Source organism: Coturnix japonica, chromosome Z (genome assembly GCF_001577835.2).
Source record: "Coturnix japonica isolate 7356 chromosome Z, Coturnix japonica 2.1, whole genome shotgun sequence".
In the NCBI taxonomy this organism is placed as follows: domain Eukaryota; kingdom Metazoa; phylum Chordata; class Aves; order Galliformes; family Phasianidae; genus Coturnix; species Coturnix japonica.
Genome location: NC_029547.1, coordinates 6636588 through 6655099, shown reverse-complemented (window position 1 = coordinate 6655099; position 18512 = coordinate 6636588). Strand labels below are relative to the sequence as shown.

The 18512-nt window shown below is 43.8% G+C and overlaps 1 protein-coding gene across 1 annotated transcript; it reads left to right on the top strand.

Annotated features, from left to right (window-relative positions):
• The first annotated feature begins 262 nt into the window (after nucleotides 1–262).
• LOC107305757 (phospholipase A2 inhibitor and Ly6/PLAUR domain-containing protein-like) lies at nucleotides 263–4176 on the top strand. Its single transcript, XM_015848282.2, has 5 exons — nucleotides 263–678; nucleotides 1517–1633; nucleotides 1855–2004; nucleotides 2145–2285; nucleotides 3811–4176. The coding sequence occupies exons 1-5, from the start codon at nucleotides 630–632 to the stop codon at nucleotides 4032–4034; spliced, it is 681 nt and encodes a 226-aa protein (XP_015703768.1). The 5' UTR covers nucleotides 263–629; the 3' UTR covers nucleotides 4035–4176.
• Nucleotides 4177–18512: the final 14336 nt, after the last annotated feature.

Sequence of the window (18512 nt, the reverse complement as noted above, 5' to 3'; positions counted from 1 at the left end):
TTGGTGAGATTGGGAGTTGGTTTTCTCCTTGTTGAAACTCTCGTTGTTGTTTAGTGTTACTGGGTTTATTAAACTGCCGTTCGTTCTCAGATCATTCTTTTTTCTGTCGTTTTTTCCTCCTAGATCCATTTGCAATCTCCCTCCCCCTCTCCTGAAGCGCACGTGGTCGGGCCGTGCCGCACTGCGCTGTTAGAGAAGGGAGGTACTTTTGTTCCTTCTCTCCCTGGGTTTATTCCCGTTGTCTGGGAGTAGTGAGCTCTATTGAGAACTCCATGATACAGATGTTGAAGGTTATTTAAACAAAGTCTGAACTGCAGACATACCTGACAGATCCCAGGCAAGCCAGCCTTTCCCACAGGCAGCATACTCTACACTGGGGGAATGATAGATAGTATTTCTTGCATGAAGAAAAAGGCAGAAATAAGATTTAGATAAAAAAAATAAATAGCACTTCACGTGCTCTGTGTTACCAGTACTCCTGGATGCACTTCCACAGCTATGACTTCTGCATTTGCCACTTCTGCAAATCGCTGACATATCTGTCACGCTCCGGTTTATAAAAGCCCTTGTGGTACATAGCGCTGTGTTTAGCAAGATTTGGCCAGTCCCTGTCCTTACAATCCATCAGCATGAAAGTATTTTTTGGCCTCAGCTTTCTCCTGACTTTTCTAGACTCAGGTGAGTTTTTTGCAGGGTTCTGTGGGGCTGCAAGACATGGAAAACGTCTGGGAATGGGTGTTGCTTATGGAGGGAAGTTCCTGGCATCTGGGACATGGGAATCCCTTATCTGAGATTTGACATGGAATGGGGTAAGTATTAGCAGGTTTGGAGGACACCTGAGACTATGAGCCAATGTGTGGGTGAAGATGGATGTGTTTATATCACATGGTCATGTTGTTTGTTCTCTCTCAATAAGCTCTCTACTCCTTTCTAAGTTTCTCCTACTGACTGCCTGATACTCTGGTCTGCTTAAGAAGTTCTTGTCCTGAAACAGTAGATAGTCAGTAAAGTGGATTCCTCCAATGCCTACAAAGAGACATGTTGCTCCCACTTTGTCCATAGCACAGTGACTGCTGGCAGCCTCTCAGTCACCAATTCCTTGAATTCCCTTGGTCACTGCAAAGAGAAGATGTGGGGACTGCAAATCCAGGGACACACAAATATGTTTCTGGGTAGAGAGGTCTGTAGATCTGTTTCTCTTAATGTTCTCAGCAAAATCAAACAAGAATTATCCACTAGAAGATAAGGCATGCTGTTTAGGTATTGGTAGTTAAAATGTAAAATTACAGCTCAGAAAGCCTTCCCTGTACTTCCTTCAAGATTCAAGATCACACAAGATAAAATAGTAATAGGAAATAATGAAAAAGAACCCCAAAACTGAGTGTGTAACTGGAAAAATAAGGAATGAGAAACATGAAAACTGCTGATCAAAAGCAAAAAGAAAAGAATAATAGATGAAAGGGGAAGTTAAATCTCACTTGGCTGCTGCTCAGAAATATCTTCCTTCCTCACCCAGGATCCATGCTTCAGTGTGAGGTGTGTCACAACATAGGAAGAAGCTGCTCTGGCCCCATGGAAACCTGTAGTGGTGACACAGACACCTGCGGCATCATTCTGCATGAGGTTACAATAGGTAGGTGAGATGTTTGTTGTGCCTTCATCCCTTCCCAGTGAGAAATTCCTCACTGGTATCTTAGATGTGATGACACCATGCCTGTTCATCTGAAGGGGTCACCAGTGTCACTGGCATTGCTTTTGGGTGGGTCTGTCAGGCCCTGGGTTGCTGCTGTAGGAAGTGGATGGAGGGGGAGTGAATTAGATGGTGGTTAATGATTTGGTGCTTCCCCGTCACAGGGGGGATGGCAATCCCTTCATCAATCAAGACCTGTCTGCCATCCAGAATTTGCCAGATGGGCCTTGTCACCATGAACTACGGGAAGGTGAAAGCAAGGAGCAGCTTGGCCTGCTGTGTGGGTGATGCCTGTCAGACAGCGTCTGTCTCCTGTAAGCTCCCTTTTGGCTTATCCCCATCCCTTTTATACTTGCCTTGTACCAAGGTTAGGCTTTGTACACTAAGCTATCATTTGGCTCCTCACTCTCCTTCCCTTGCTAGAACCAATTGCAGCCTATCTCTTTCCTCCTAGTGCCACCAGAGAACAATGTGCCCAATGGATTCCAGTGTCCTGCCTGCTATAGTGTGGATTCTTTCCAGTGTGGTAATGAAACTGTAAACTGCACTGGATCTGAAAGCCAGTGTGTTGACCTGGCTGGGTTAATGAATACAGGTAATAGTCTTTTGTTTGGGGCTGTCTGTCATCTTTTTTTGTTTAACTGGCAAACCCAGCCTAAGAGGGAGCAATACAGACAGATAAAAATGGGTGACGTGTGAAGGGAAAAACAAAGAAGAAATACAAAGCTTGAAAGGGGCAGGCTTAAATATGGTGAAAGGGCAAGGGTGTGCTTTCCTTCCTCCTTTCCAACTGTGGACATGTAACTGCTGGGATTCCTTGTAGAATGGCATAACTGAGGTAAAACTGTTGTAATGAAGCGATTTGATACGTGGACATACCCCCATGCTGGCCTTAGCTGGGATGCATGAGGATTAACTTGGAGGAGGTTCAGGTGAAACTAATACAAAGCTACCAGCTTCTTTATGCAAGCAATAGGGGTAAGAGTATCTGAGCAGGGAGTTAGGCACCCAGCATCAACAGGAAGAACACTCTCAGCCTGTCTGACCTGCTGTGTGTCCATAGCTGTAGGCAGTTAGGTAATTTCCCACAAAATTGCTTGGAATTGTTAACTGACAAGGATTTTCTTCACAGATGTTTACTTTGGCCCAGCAGGCTGAAGCTTTTGGAAAAGTACCATTTCCAGAGTGAGGAAAAAAAATAATCTAGTTTAATGGGGAACCGGGAGTTATTGACTTGGAATAAGGTCGTCTGGCTTTCCCCAGGCTGAATTTCAGGCTACTTCTGTGTCCAAACTGCCGGCTAGATGTGGATATTTCTGTGACTGCAACACTTTAAGGTCTATCTTTCAAGTAGATGCTCTGGTGTTGGCAAAAGACAAGGCTGGGTTCCAGGCACTGCCTCAGTGGGTACATGAGCAGGGTTTCTCTGTTGCTTTAGCTAAATGATTTAAGGCCTTAGAGACAGACTTGCCTAAATACATGGCTCAGCCGATAATTCCTTTGAGACTTCCCACTCCTGGTCAAATTTTGGCTACAAAATAAGTAATTCATTTCAAATTTCATGAAAGGGTCAAGGTGAGAGGGTAATAACGAACACTTGGACTAGTGTATCACAGCTCTAACTTCTCTAGGAAGCTAGGCAAGGTGTGAATGGGAGAACGGAAGATTCTTCCATAAAAAAAAACAATTCAAAAGCTTTTCAGTTTTTAAATTACAATTGTTAAAATTAAAATGAAAAAAGAAAAAAAAAAAAAAAAAAAAAAAAGTCTTACTGTTGAATTCTCATGTTGCATCTATAAATAAGGCTATACAACNAATTCAAAAGCTTTTCAGTTTTTAAATTACAATTGTTAAAATTAAAATGAAAAAAGAAAAAAAAAAAAAAAAAGAAAAGAAGTCTTATTCATCAGTAGGGAAGAAGAAACCTTCAACTCTTTGTGTTTCTCATCAGTGAAACTGATTCAGTAGAAGGGAACAGATAGGAATGGGCTTGGAGCCAACTGGATGTGAAGGATATGCAGTAAGTGAGGTTAAAAATGGGAGCTTCAGTGGCCAGAGAAGGGGATAGTTATGGAGACTGTTCCCACTGACCTGTGGAATGTACTTCTTTTACTGTGTAGGTGGACTGACTGTGAAAGCTGCCATGAAGGGATGCACCACCATGTCTGAATGCAATGCTGTAGGAGACAGTAAAAACAATCTGGGGATGATGGACATTAAAATAAAGCGGTTCCAATGCCAACCAGCCATTACACTGGAAATGCGGAATTCTGGGCTTGTCCCTCCACAAAGTCTTTTCTTCCCTGCCCTATTAGGATTCATCTTGGAGAAGTTAATTTTCTGACTCTCTCTATGGCTGGCTTATGCAAAGCTTGTGACAGGAGCCGGTGGTTTGTACCTGTTTGATGTGGTGTTTCTTGTGTGCATGTTTTGTTTTCAGAATAGCTCTTTTGACTTTACAGAATAAAGACAGTACTTACACTTTGTTTATTTTCTTTTTTATTTAATCTGATTTAAAGCTACGTCTTTTCAGTTGTGGTTGGCTCCATAATAAAATGACGGGAGACTAAATGAGCCGCCCATACACTGCACAAGCAACAGCAGCTCTCAAAAGAGCATTAGAATCTACATCCACAGACACAGGACCAGTCACTTTTCCAAGCTCTGAAAATGACTGGAAGTGAGTTCCTGGGAAATTCACTTTCATTAGAGAGGTAGCCTGCCCTTTTTTGCCTCCCTTACATCCTATTTTTGGTTGGACGCTTGTGTCCCCCAGGCAACCCTGAAGTAGTTTCCATTTCAGAGAGGAGCCAGTGATCCTTTGCTACAAGCAAACTGCTCCTGGCAAGAACATTTCTCCCTGTCATTGTTCTTTTTGCCTTACCAGACACTGTCTTTTTCTATTTTAGTTTTCAGGATTATCCAGAATAAATGTTTACTCTAGGAATGCTTCATAAATTAGGTAGCTTTATATGGTGATAGACTGCTGGGAGCCCAAGTAATGCAGAGGGGGACAATAACCTTCCTCTCCCTGCTGGCCACCCCTCTCTTGATGCAGCTCAGAATGCAGTTGGCCTTCTGGGCTGCAAGCACACACTGCTGGCTCATGTCAAGCTTTTCATCTACCAGAACCCCCAAGTCCTTTTCAGAACTGTTCCCAATGAGTTCTTCTACACATATCTGAGATTGCCCTGACCCTAGTGCAACACCTTGCACTTGGCCTTGTTGAACCTCATTTGGTTCACATGGGTCCACTTTTCAAGCCTGTCCATCTCTGGATAAAAAGTCTCTTTCTTCTATGGTGTCAACTGGACCACTCAGCTTGGTGTCATCAGCAAACTTGATGAGGATGTATACTCAATCCCACTGTCTTTGTCTTTGGTAAAGATATTGCAGAGCACATATCACAAGGCAGAACCCTGGGGGACACTGCTCCTGTCTGGCCTTTACCTTGACATAGCACCATTGACCACAACCCTCTTGTGACCATCCAACCAATTATTTATCCACTGAAGAGTCCACCCTTTGAACCCATATTTCTCCAACTTGGAAATAAGAATGTGGTGTCCAGGTAGATGACAACAGTTTCCCATTCTTTGTCCACCGATGCTGTCACTCAATCAGTGCAGGCCACCATATTGGTCAGGCACAATCTGTCCTTGTTAAAGCCATGCTGGCTATCTCAGATCACCTCCTTGCATGCTCCTTAACTTGTCTTGCATACAGATCTTCCCAGGTGCAGAGGTGATGCTCACCTGCCTTAGACCCCTGGATCTTACTTTAAACCTATCTTAAAACTGGAAGTAATATTTCCCTTGTTCCAGTCAGCAGGGATTTTGACTGACAGCCATGATTTCAAATGTGATGGAGCGTGACTTGGCAACCGCATCAGTCAATTTCTTCAGTACCCTGGGATCCATGTCATTTGACCCCATAGACTTGCACATGTTTGACCTTATTAGCTGGTCTCAAACTTACTCTTCTCCTATAAGTGGAAGAATTTCAATCTGACTCTTACTTAAGATTAGAGATAAGGGTCATCATTTTTCTGTGTGTTTCCAGATAAGTGAATCTTACTGGAAAAGTGTTGCATTTTTTGGAGAAGGCTGTGAGATTAATAATCAAAATGCTTGACTGGATCTGTCCTTCCTAGCTCTGGCTCACAGTACATGGAGTTGCAGTGATCAGAAATGGAATTTTATCTCCTAATCAAAAGGAAAGCCCTAAGGAAAACCTTGGTTACTCAAACGAGACCATAATGTGTGGCAGTACTGAGATGATTACACCTAGACATATATGCATGAATACATACGTGACCAGTTTTTAACATGCAGCAAGGGGACTGAATGTTCTTGTAATTTAAGTCTCCCCTAGACTTTATCTCCTTTCCAAACATGATGAAACTCCTTTCTTTCTAATAGTCTCATCAAATTAGTTGGGAGAGGATTTCACATTAGCTATTACAGTAAAAGGGTGTGAATCTGAGAGTGAAAAATATTTTTGGGGGTGGAGAAACAACTGAAAATACAGACTTATTGCAGGCAAAAGAGTCTGGTTAGGTTCAGTTAATTATTTTCAGAGGCTGTGCAGTTACAGTGTGGGTGTTAGGGAGGGAACACAGCTCCCCCTTTGCTGTGTAGCAGCATGCTGATAATGGAGCAATTCGCTCTTACAGCATTTTTCCAAATCTGATAACACTCTGGAATTAAAAAAATTCTCTATCTGTGCAGGTACATTATCCCTGAATGCATCTCCTGCACGTTCATGCAGAACATTACAGTGCTGTCTGTGGCATCCCCTGTAGCAGATCCTGATCCACTTCAATGGTTCAACCTTTCACTCTTCTGTTTGTTCCACTTTGACCTGTGATGTTATCTGTATGGAAAAGCTTGGTGGTTTTGTTCAGCCTGGTCAAAACTTGGGTGAGAAATGTCTAGAGAACCACGGAAAAGTGGATATTCTTGGTTCCTACACTTGACATAAGTCTTCTTGGGCCACAAACAATAGGAGGCCTTGATGAGACTGTTCCCTGAACTGGATAGTTCAATAATAGAGAGTGTTGGATATCTCACATGACAGAGGAGGGGGGTGGGCAGAAAGGTTTCAAAGAGTTGAGAAGCAGCTCAATTTTGACTCGTAATTTAATGTTGTGGCAAATCTGTTGCAAACTGTGGCTCCTCAAATAGGGGAGTGAGGAGTGGAAATAGCCCTACATCTTTATGATCGATATATCAGTACTTGGTCCTGATCCAGCGCTCACATTTTGTAAAAGCTATTAAAAACAGCATTAAATGAACTGCCTCACAGTGAAAATCTTCTGGTGCATTAACTGCTGATCTTACCAAAAAGGAGACAGAAAGGTAGCTTGTTTACAGCTATGCAGGAGCACAAATCCAAAGGAGAAGTCACATCACCTTTGTGCATAGATGTCAAATCTGGTTCCTAAGGAGAGAGATGAAGCTGGAGTGTGTTCAGATAAAAGAAACATCGAAGGTGGAAGAAACCTTAGTGGCACCAATTTCCAGAACCAATTCAGGCAATGAGACCTTGGTATGTTGAGCAAAGAGTGAAGAACACGATGACTCCCTATAAAACGGTCACTGGGTGAGTATGGGATGCTCCATTGTTCTCAGGGTTTAACTGAGGATATGAAGCAGGGAGCAGCCTTCGTCAAAGGCACTGGGGAGGGGCAAGGAAAGTTGTGGTCAAAACTCATCATAATAAATGGAATGGTTCCTGCTGATTTTACTGGGCTTTGCAAAAGGCTTTAGACACCAAACTGGGTTGTTTCCATCTGTGTTTTCTCTCTATAATATATACAACCCCTACTCCCACACAGATGTGCACACACTGACATGTAAATGTCAGATCCTCCCTTAGATTTTAAAGACACTTCCACTACCAGACATATGAGATACGCAGCTCTGGATGTGTGGATGAGGCCTGCCTTACCCACAGTACTGACTGTACCAACAACAACTTTGATCTCTCTTTGCATAACAAAGAGAACACGGACCATTGTTTTCTTTCCCCTGACAATGGAATATTCCATGGAATATTGGAAATCCCAATGGCAGCCAAAAGACCATCAGTGACAATCTATGATGGACAGATGCATGCGCAGTATTTTGTCCAATATGTGATTTTGTAGAGGGAGAGGGAGGAAGAGGGCATGGGTTGCTGTTTGGTGGAAGCAGCTCTGAACTATGCACTGATGCACTGAGGAGGTGCAGGACGGGGGAAGCTTAGGCCTGTATCTGCAACATATGGGGGAGTTCTTATCAGATACTAAAATGCATTGGTCCTTTCTTGACAGAGTATCTAAAGCTGGGGAAGATTTCCTTCCATTTCTTGGGAACAATTTCTCTGCCAGCACTTTCTCACCAGGATCTCACGACAGTGGAGCCTGACAAATTTATCTCTTCTGGTCAGAGCACAGCCTGGGGCTGTATTTGCAAAGGAATTTGAAGTTGTTGCTGTTTCTTTTACATAACAACCATGACTCTTCATTAAAAAGAAGTCTGTCCAGTAATCTAGGCCAGCAGGTCCTGTAGGTGTTTGTGGGATTACACTTCTTCAAAGGCAAAACAAAGACAAACAGTGAGCAAACAAGCAATTGCAGATAGGACAAACATTCACCTTGCTACATGCTTAACAATTTCTCCTGGCTCTTTTAGGAAACGGCAGAATTGGGTCGATCTGATCAAAATGGTCTTCTGCAAGGTGCAATTGTGTCTATCTGAGCACATCACCAAAAAACTGAGGTAATACAGATCTTGGAGATCAGATTCTATCTCTGTCAGAAAAAAAATTACTCTGCAGATTCCAATTTGTACTGACAGGCTCAACCATTGTGCATCCCATCAAGACAGTTCCATAGGCACAAAATGTTAGATGTAGAGGTTTCTATCCCCAGGGTCCTGCCTTTTCTAAGGGAAGTATATTTTCCTTCAGATATGTTGGGCATGGAAAGCAATTGCTTCATAGCTCACTCAACTAAAGAATTAGGCTAGCTTTGTTCCCAAAGCTGCATGGTCTCATCTCCTAACTCTTTACAAACCTCTACCAGACTGGTAACCCACTGTTCCCAAACCCTCACACGTACTTGCTCTTCTCTGGACTGCATATTGTTAAGAAGAACATTTGGTCCCCACCTCTACTGCTGTTACAGAAATGGCATCTCTCCCTCCATACACACGTCTGGAACTATGAATAGAGAATCTTGTTCAGATTCTTGGGAACGCTTTTGCATGAATGAATGAAAACAAAGTTCATTCTTGCTCTGCAATAACATTTAAGTCCGTCCAAACAATCAGACCTCTATATCTTACTGGTTCTTAGGATGAGTGCTGATGTTCAAATCGTTGCTGTGACTGGGCATTTTGTTGCTGCCATTGGGTGCACAGCCTTTCTGTTTTAGGACACTGTAGTTCATAGGAAGGGAAAGTTTCCTCCCACAGTTCTACAGCTAACTCTTCATGTCTGATTTTGTCCCCAGGGCAAATGCATTTAAGACATTTTAACAGGTTGATTTCCCCCCCTGCTCTTTCTATTGTGTTAGTGAGTCTATGGTGGGCTACTCACACACAGGACATCAGTCCAACATACTGTGTTGTTAGCTAGAAGATTTTGAGAAATGTGAGTTGATGTCCTTACTCTTCCAAGCAAAAATGGTCTAATGCTGTACCTGTGGTTTGATTTAACGACCCTATGGTCTCAAACTTCTATGAGGTTTTGTAGTCTTGGACTTCAAATGCTCAAGAAATTTTTAGATGTTAGCACCAAAAATTCTTTTTTCCTTAAGTGGGAGCTGAGATCCCCAATATTCATGTGATGGCAAGAGGAGTGCTCCAGGAAATGCACTATGGTATTATGAAATTCATCCTATTACTGGAACTGACCATACTACAAATTACACACCAGAGTTCCGGTAAGCTGCCAAAACTACTAACAAGTACCACTTGCCATGAATGGCCCCAAATTGAAAGCACATGGTACTTAGGGCAGTGATGACCTACAGGAAATACAAAAGCAATGTACAATAGAAATAGACCTGGTCATTAATGGAAGTTATTCAAGCATCTCCATTTCCAGCTTGTCTTCTCTCCGGTTTTATTTAGAAACTCCTGCTTGTGGGCTCCATTCACATCCCCTGGTGGGAAGGGTTAATGGATAGCTGTGGAAACTTCTGGTTTACAGATAGGTGGTTGTATTTCAGTCCCTATGGAAATCCTAGCCAGTCTGCCTCAGAAACAAACTGTGCATCTTGCATGTGTCTTTCTCTGCTGCCTTCTGTAAATAATTATTTTTTTCTTTTTTTTCTTTTTTTTTTCTTTTTTTTTTTTTCCTTTTTTTTTTTTTCTGGGGTTTTGTAGCCAAATAAGCAAAAAAGAATGTCCATGAGTAAGTTGAAAGCCTATGCGTGAGAGTTAGAGACAGAGGCAAGAAAGGAAGCCTTGTTGTTGCATTCTGCTACAGGGTGCCTGATCAGCTGCAGCCTGTTGATGAAGCCTTCTTCCTCCAGCTATAGAGGGCATCATGTTTGCAGGCTGTCATCCCGCTGGGGGACTTCTGTCACCCTGACATCTGCTGGAAAATTAGCACGGTGAGCTGCAGGTGATCCAGGAGGCTCTTGGAATATATTGAGGTGAACTTCCTGAGCCAGGTAACAGACAGTCCATAAGGGGTGAAGCAATTCTGGACCTCTTTCTCACCAATGCTAGTGAACTGTCTGGTGACATCAGGATTGGAGGCTGCCTAGGCTGTAATGACCATACAGTAGTGGAGTTCACACTCTTGAGGAATATTGGACAGACAAAGTAAAATCAGGAAGTTTAGTTTTAGGAAAGTGACATTTCAGCTCTCAAGGGAATTAGTCAACAAAACCCACAGGGAATTTGTCCTCAAGGACAAGGAAGTGGAGTAGAGTAGAGCTGGCAGATCTTTAAGGAAGCTTCCTTTAGGGCACATGAGCTCTCCATCCCCACATGGATAAAATCAGGAAAGGAAGACGAGACCAGCATGGCTGAATGAGAACCTGCTGGTCAAACTGGACAGCAAAAAACAGGCACAGGGAGCAGAGACAGGTAACCTGGGAGGAGTATAGGGATGCTGCTAGGCTGTGCAGGGATGGGGTCAGGAAGGCCAAGGCCCAACTGGAACTGGACTTGGCAAGGGCATAAAGAAAAAAGGCTTCTATAGGTATATCAGCTGGAGAAGAAAAGCCCAGGAGGGCATACTGCACCTAGTGGCGGGTGGACTGTTTAATGGATGAGGAACTGGTTATGAGACTGTACTCAGAGTGGTGACTAAAGGCTGAGCGTTCAGATAGAGACCAGTGATGAGTGGTGCCCCAAACGGGTCAGTGCTGGGGCCAGTGTTCTTTAACATCTTCATCAATTACATCCATAGTAGGGTCAAGTGCACCCTCAGTAAGTTTGCAGATGGTATCAGGCAATGTGGTGCAGTTGACACACTCAAGGGACGGGATGACATCCTGAGAGACCTAGACATGCTGGTCAGTGGGCCCAGGAGGACCTAATTGCAGGGGAGTTGAACCGGGTGACCTTTTAAGGGTCCGCTCCATCTCAAATTATTCTATGAATCTGTGATAATGATGATGACACAGAATATCCAGAGGAAAACTCTGATGCTGTTCAGGACAGACTTGAATAGAAGGGGAAAGACTGATGGGATCACAATATTGCTGAAGGCTGTGTGATGCATTCCCAGTGCATATTTATCCCTTCTCATACTTGAGGGGACTTTTTACACGATCTGATTGCGGTATGGCAACGGGGAATGGCTTTAAACAAAAAGAGTGGAGATTTAGGTTAGATTAGATAATAGGTGGAAATTCTTTTTTTTTAAACTTGTTCTCAAGTTTTTTTAAACTTGCAAATTAAGTTTTCTTAAGATCAGTTTAACTCTGATTTGGAAATAGGTTGAAAAACATGGACTTCCATCTCTGTCTTGGCTCAGGATGGTTGCTTTCTCCTACACTGAAGAGTAGGTTTGAAAACAGAAGGACGCCTCCTCTTCCTTGCAGTCTGTCCGCAGTGAGCCTCTAACAAAGATACCTTGCACATTTTTCCTTCCTTGTATTCTCATTTCCCTGGCAATTTTAGAAAATCTATCTAATTTTAGTAAGCAGCCAATAACTAATTTGGTGATCTGATGTGTGCCTTTTTTCTGGGGGCAGGAGGAGAAGCAGGGTGGTGAATTCAGCAAGAGGCAATAAAATGTTACAATAGAAACTAACAGAAGGCAGGAGAGAAGCTATCTCTTTTGATGGGTCTTGTGGAGAAGTGCAATGACCACAAGCTGAAGTCGTGCCTCACACCTCTGGCGGATTAGATGTTAGTGAAATGGAAACTGTGGTTGAAGGAGGCTGGTAAATAACTTGATAAATTAATTAAAATATTTACATGTATATGAAAACAGCCAAAATAAAGAGGAGAGTAGAAGGGCTTAAGTAGCACGATGTGTCTCTTCCAAGGGCAGAAAATCTGGTGGTCTTGCAGAGCAGGGATAGGCTCCAGTAGCTACAGCTGCTTTCAAACTAGCTCACTGAATGTCTCATTCAAGTCCCTGGGTACCAAGCAGGAGCATTTCAAGCGGTGCCTTGAGTTCCTTGGTCAGAGCTACATCCTCAAATAAGAACTCTAAACCTGTACTAACTGGAGGTTGGTCAAAAACAGCAAGAATATGTACTGCCCTGGGTACTAAGTGATTCCTCCCTCACCAGTTATTTCAGCTCACAGCTCTCTGAGAGGAAAAAGCTTGTGAGAAATCTCACTTTGGATGAACTAAGGGCTAAACTCTGACAGCCAAAGAAGTGATGGGTGTGCATATGCATGTGTAGACACATACTGGGAGTAACAGATGTGTTTGTGCAAAGGCCCAGGAGGATTTTGAATAGTTTCAGCTCTTAATACCTTTAGCTGTCCAAAATCTTGGCTCTTGATGCCAACTGTCTGGATGCTTGTGAGTGAGAGTTGCCCTTTGCATCCTCAGACAGGTAAAATGGGTAGAAAAAAGCAGAAATGGGTAGACTTAGGAGGGAATGATTTGGGTGGAAGTCACCCACATCATTGAAATCACTGTGTGGAAAGGTGCATTCAGTACTGTAAGTGGTTTCTGGCTGCTTCTCTCCTGCTGTGAGGAAAACATTGTTATGGGCAAGGAGAAACACACTGCACTCATAGAGATCCAAAAACTTATTGTTAGCTTAATTGAAATCTTAATGCAATCAAAACGTAATAAAGTCATTACTAGCCCAGTTACAGTAATACTAATATTTATAATCCAGACTAATACAGAAAGACCTCAATAATAATAATAATCTTAAAACTCTCAAAAAAGAAAATTCACTAATATCTAATCTCTTCCCCTCTTTTTAATGCTGTTTTTACCTTTGGACACCCTTTTGGGTCTTATGATTGTTGTTTCTCATGGGTAGGAGAGACATGTGCTTCACTGATAGCTGCCTCCAGCGACAGTCTCACCACCAGAAAGCTGAAATGAGAAGTGGTTCCTTGATGGGAAGAGTTTTGTTCCAGGATTCAGGATTATTTTCCTAGTTTTCTCTCTCTCTCTTTTTTTCCCCCCATAATTGTTTTTGGTCTTTGAAACCACAACTATATTCCTTAATCCCTCTATGTCTTTATTCTTTGACACGTTTGTCACTTTGCCTTCAGCTCCCAGTCTCACGGATGTCTAAAGAGAATCAGTGCCGCTAATATTTCTGCAGAGGTGTTTGTGACGTGCAGTGCTGGCATGTTTCCCCTTGGGAAGAGATGCGGGGCTCAATTCAACCCCAGAAAAAGTTTTCCCCACCTTCATTAACATGAACAAGATGCAAATGCAAAAGTTCTGTTTAATTCACCTCCCCCGTCTCTTGTGCTACGCTGTGCTCGCTGCAAGTGCTGGCTCAGTTAGAGATGCGGGTGTCCGAGGGGATCAGAGTACCCTTCCTTTTCTCCCTCACCCAGGGCAGGACGAAGCTCCAGCCCCATACTGCAGCAGGTTCCTGAAGGCAGGAGCGGTGCTGCCACCTTTTGGAGCTGGGAATAAGGGACGAGCTCGGTACCGTGGTGCACTGGAAGATGCCGGCACTTGGGAAGGATGGGATGGTGTTTTGCTCATGTCTTTTCCCTGTGCCCTGGTGAAAGAAAGCCAGAGACTTGAAACAGGTAGGATGTATTTTTTTCCAAGACAGCTTTTGAAGTTTACATAAGATGCTGCTCTCTCCAGTCTCCAGGGATGGCGGTGAAATAAATGTCACCTTCCCAAAGTTTTTACTACCTCTAAAATGCTATTAAAATGCTTCTCTGCTATACACATTACTGTAAATACCCCCATAAATGAAAGGGTGGAAACCAGGATGTTTTTAAGTTACATTAAGCTCTGAATTTGCTTTCTGTGTAGCTAACCTCATTGCTTTTCTTCCTCTCCTTTGTTATCTTGGTGCTTATCAGCATAATATCTATGTATTGTCAAGGAATGCATTAAACAACAGCTGTTTTATGTTTAGTTCTCATTAAGCTGGGGGGGGGGGGGCGTAATATTTTTAATGAAATTATTTTGTCCACAATCTCTTCATTGAACTGAGTTGTTCCCTCTTGCTTTTTCACAGCAATGCACATGCAGATACACATGCAGGGCTCTCCTTTTAAGCTACAGGAGGTACAGCAGAAAGTAGTAAGTAAGGTTCGTGATAGCTTTTAGCTTTGGGGTAAGTTTGCAGTGTGGCTGCCCCTATAGAAACTCTTCCTTTTACACAAAGGGGAAGAGTTCAACACTGTTGAAAGGGTGACCATCAAGGACAGGTTTCTTCCTGACTCCGCACATGCTGTCTTTAGATGGTTTGGGCTCCCGCTGTCAGGACCCTTAGAAACAAGGAATGAAGGTGATTTTCTGCTGTATGGGAAAACAGCAGCAACAGATATTGTTGTTCCTGGCAACCCAGGGTTCAGGGCGTGCCCAGCATGGTCAAGCCTGTCCATACCTGCGTAAGCTTTGAGCTATTTTGGGAGTCATGGCTTGAAGCACTGTGTTTGAGGTGGAGAATGGAAAACACCTTTTCCCACTGGCATGTCCTCTGCTCCATACAGGATCACCATAAAATATTACTGGCAGTATCTGAATTGTGAAGAGCAAAAGTCTGACTTGGAGCTGCTGGGCTCAGACTCTTATGGTACACAAGACTGACTGAAGGAGTTGATGGTTCACTGCAATACAGTCATTGGTGACAATATTAAGGCTGTTAAAGTTGGCAAACCAGAGTTCCTGAAAGCATCTGGTGAGTGCACAGCGGCATGACTGATAGGCAAGAGAAGTTCTCTGGAATGATCTGAGTTCATTGAGGTCTGGGATGGCAGTCTGATGCAGTGCCAAAGAGCCTGGAGACCACACTTAGTGGGAGTCACCTTATGGGACTGCACAGTAAAACTGAGGAGATCGCATGTGCCATCATGTGCCATCAGGACGAGCCACGTAAGGGACGTTTCCCAGTGCCAGCAGAGCAGTTCAGCCTTGCAGATGGCAAGGAGGGCTTTGCAGCTGACTTGTACCTGTGAAATACATATCCCTTATCATTGCTTCTGGACATGGCCTGGTTTCTTAGTCAGTGTCAGCAGTAGACACAGCAGGACATGGACATGGACTGGGAGGCTGCTGTGACAAGGCACAGGTGCCCTGCTGTGAAATCCTTGCCTTTGGACAGACCAGGCCAAAGAGCAGGGCCTGGCCTCATCCTGCAGCAGTGGGGCAGTCAAAGCCTGTGTGCTGAGCTGCTGTGTGTGCAGTGAATGACAGCAGTGCTGTGGCATCTCTGCAGTCTCGATAGTAGCTTCCAGCAGGGGTTGAAGGCACCAGATTGTGATTTACAAGCCTGCTGTGACCCACTCTACCAGCTGTCTTGGCCACAGGACTGCTGCCCTGATCTGCAGGTTGAGTTCCTAAATGCTGGGAGCTGAGGTGCTCTGCTCCAGCACCTGAAGGAATGGGGCAGGCACAATTTTGCTGGATCTGTCACATTTATTGTCGTTCCTTGTTGTCAAACTACTCCACAACAGTGCCAGCAGGTTGGCCAGGCCGCAGCTCTGGAAGGAGCTGCATGGAAGGAATATACAAATGTTTTTCAAAGGGTGTTCATTTGCTCTCCAGAGATGATCCGAAAAAGATTTGTTATCATTTTATTAAAGAGGAGAAGGGTGTGACGAGGGATTGGACTGGAACGGGGTAGTGAGGCAGGTAACTATCATGCAAGGCCCACGTCATGTTGGTCAATCATTTACAGAAGTCACAATATGGTACTGTGTGCCAGAGAGTGTGCAACAGCCAGGTTTATGGTATTTTCTGTACACAGCCATTGACTGATTCTCCAGTGATGCATTCACATAGCATTTTTTCCAGATCTGATAATTTCCTGGGCTATGAGCTACTCTCCAATCTACGTAGATATTTTTTTCCCCCCCAAACATATTTCATGCACCTTTGTGCATAACATTGCTGTATGTGTAACTGCCTATTTTAGATCTCTATCCGCTGTTTCTATCCTTTGCTTATGTTTGCCTTGGCTTATGATGGTATCAGGTGCTGAAAGCTGAGCGGGACTGATTGGGCAGGACAGGTCAGCGCTTGAAAGGGAAACCTCTGATGAAGACTGAGTGCTGTGGAAAGTGTTGACAGCACCTTGGGGAGGGATGCACTGCTCTCAGACAGACAGGATGGTTGGGTGGTTCAATGAGCGTGGGAGCACTGTCTTCATTGTGTAAGATAATTGACTGGTGGTCATCCAGGTCAACACACCAATGGAAGGAGCATCTGTAAGATGTGGAGTTGTCTCCCACGACTGTGGGCTGTCAGCTGGCAGGGAGAAAATCCCGAGTGTCAGGGCTGCTTTAGGCAAAGGATGCATCTTTGTTCTAAGAAATAGATGTCTATTTGGTTTATATTATACCTTATGAGTTACCTGATATAGACGTGAAGACAGAATACTTTAGACTTTGACCCTGGAGCACAGATTAGGGTCAGTCTGTTGAGAACTTAAAGGCGATTATGACTTACTAACCTCAGTTTCTTTGTCTTGATTGATCTAGTTATCCTGTTAGCAAATCTTAATCAACAAACGTAAATTATGAACACATTTTTTCCTTGATGCTGACAACCTAGAACAAAACATGTTTTTGTCATTGCTGGCTCATTTCTCGTTCTGCACAGATGATGATCAAGGAAGGAGTTCTTTCATCACATTGTTGCTGATGGGAACAAGGCATTTTGATAGATATTTTAGTGGTACTTCCAAACCACTCGGGGTCCAATGAATGTGGTGTGGTTGTATGGTAGAAATAACTAAGAGTGTAAAAAGCATGTTTGAAGAAACACGTTCTGAGAACCCAGCTGTATCCAAAACAGATCATCCTGAGCTTAGGCATCTCTCCCAAACCACCTATGGCTATATATGATAAATACAAAATTGCCACTCATAAGATTTTCCCTTTGCTTCTTCAAAGGAAGAGCATCTCTCTTCAGGTTAACTCAGCAATTCAACAGCATGCTGATAAAGGATGATGATCTTCTGTTCCTGTAACCAGAGTGATGGACAACCTTTTCCAATGGACCCAGTGTTAGCCAGGCAGTGGTCGTGCAGGATGCTTGTACTCATGGAGTAATTCTTAAGTATGATGGGAAGAGAGTGTGTGAATAGGAAAATAAAAGTATTTTCCTGGAATTTTGTTGTAGTCTCCAATAGTTCACAACTTAGAGACCACCTATGGTAGAGGGGCACCTGTGCTTAACAGCCCTTGATGGATTTTTCCCTCCATAACACTGTGGCTCATGTTGTAGTTTGACACATGCATTTTCTGGGCTCGCAGACCTACTGTGGTTTGGCAGCGTGCTGGCCTTGTGGCAGATCTGGAGGCTGTGCTGGGATCAGGTGCCCATCACATCTGCACAAACCCACCCTGAGATGGCTCCAGACAGCTTTCACGTGTTCACACCAGGAGAAGGGAACAGAGCCTCTGCCTTTCTCCAAGGGGAAGGCATAAGGATGATGGGGTTAGGCCAATATAGAACCAGACCTCCACTGTTTTACAATGCCTGTAGAGCTCACTGGGATGCTGGGAGAAGCTGGGCAGAGTCCAAGGGGATTTGTGCATGTCTTCAAGGAATTTGTGGCATCTCCTCACTGTGATAGTGAGAGCTTATCGGGGGTTTCCTTTGGATTCCTTCACGTCTGTGCTGCCAGCAGCCCTCTAGGCTGGGGCAGATGTGAGAAAGCCACCTTGGCCACCCATTTCCCAGGCATTCCATCCCTATGGAGATAGTAAAGACAGATCCCTGGTGGCAGGCATTGCTTGCTGCTGGTGTGAATCATGCCAGCACTGGATGGTGATTGACACTTTGGTGGGTGTCATAAAAGATAACACACTTTCTGCTGCTGGCAACAAGGGGCCTGGGGATGTTAGGACTACAGCTGCATTTAGGTCTGTCTTCAAAACAAATTGGTTCCTTCTTCTTCTCTTGCAGTCTAATCTTCAGTTTCTAATTGAACTGCAAATTCCTCAGAGCTGAGCATAACCAGACTCCTGGAGACTGCCTACATGCCATCCAGCCACCTCCCGGTGCTCGACAGTGTATTTTATACACGAAAATTAGTTACAGAAACTCTTTGTTTCTCTGTCCCCAAATGAAATATAGCCTCTGGCAGAAGAAACCAGGCGTTATCTCCATTTGAAGGTGAGGAGTCCTGTAAAATGAATTCTGTTTCTTTGGGTATAGATAAAAATGGTCTTACTCCCAAGTGCATAAAATC

Coding starts and splice junctions, on each gene's coding strand:
- LOC107305757 (XM_015848282.2), top strand. CDS start 630: ATGAAAGTATTTTTTGGCCTCAGCTTTCTCCTGACTTTTCTAGACTCA. Junction 2,005..2,144: donor TCAGACAGCGTCTGTCTCCT/GTAAGCTCCCTT, acceptor CTTTCCTCCTAG/TGCCACCAGAGAACAATGTG. Junction 2,286..3,810: donor GGCTGGGTTAATGAATACAG/GTAATAGTCTTT, acceptor TTTACTGTGTAG/GTGGACTGACTGTGAAAGCT.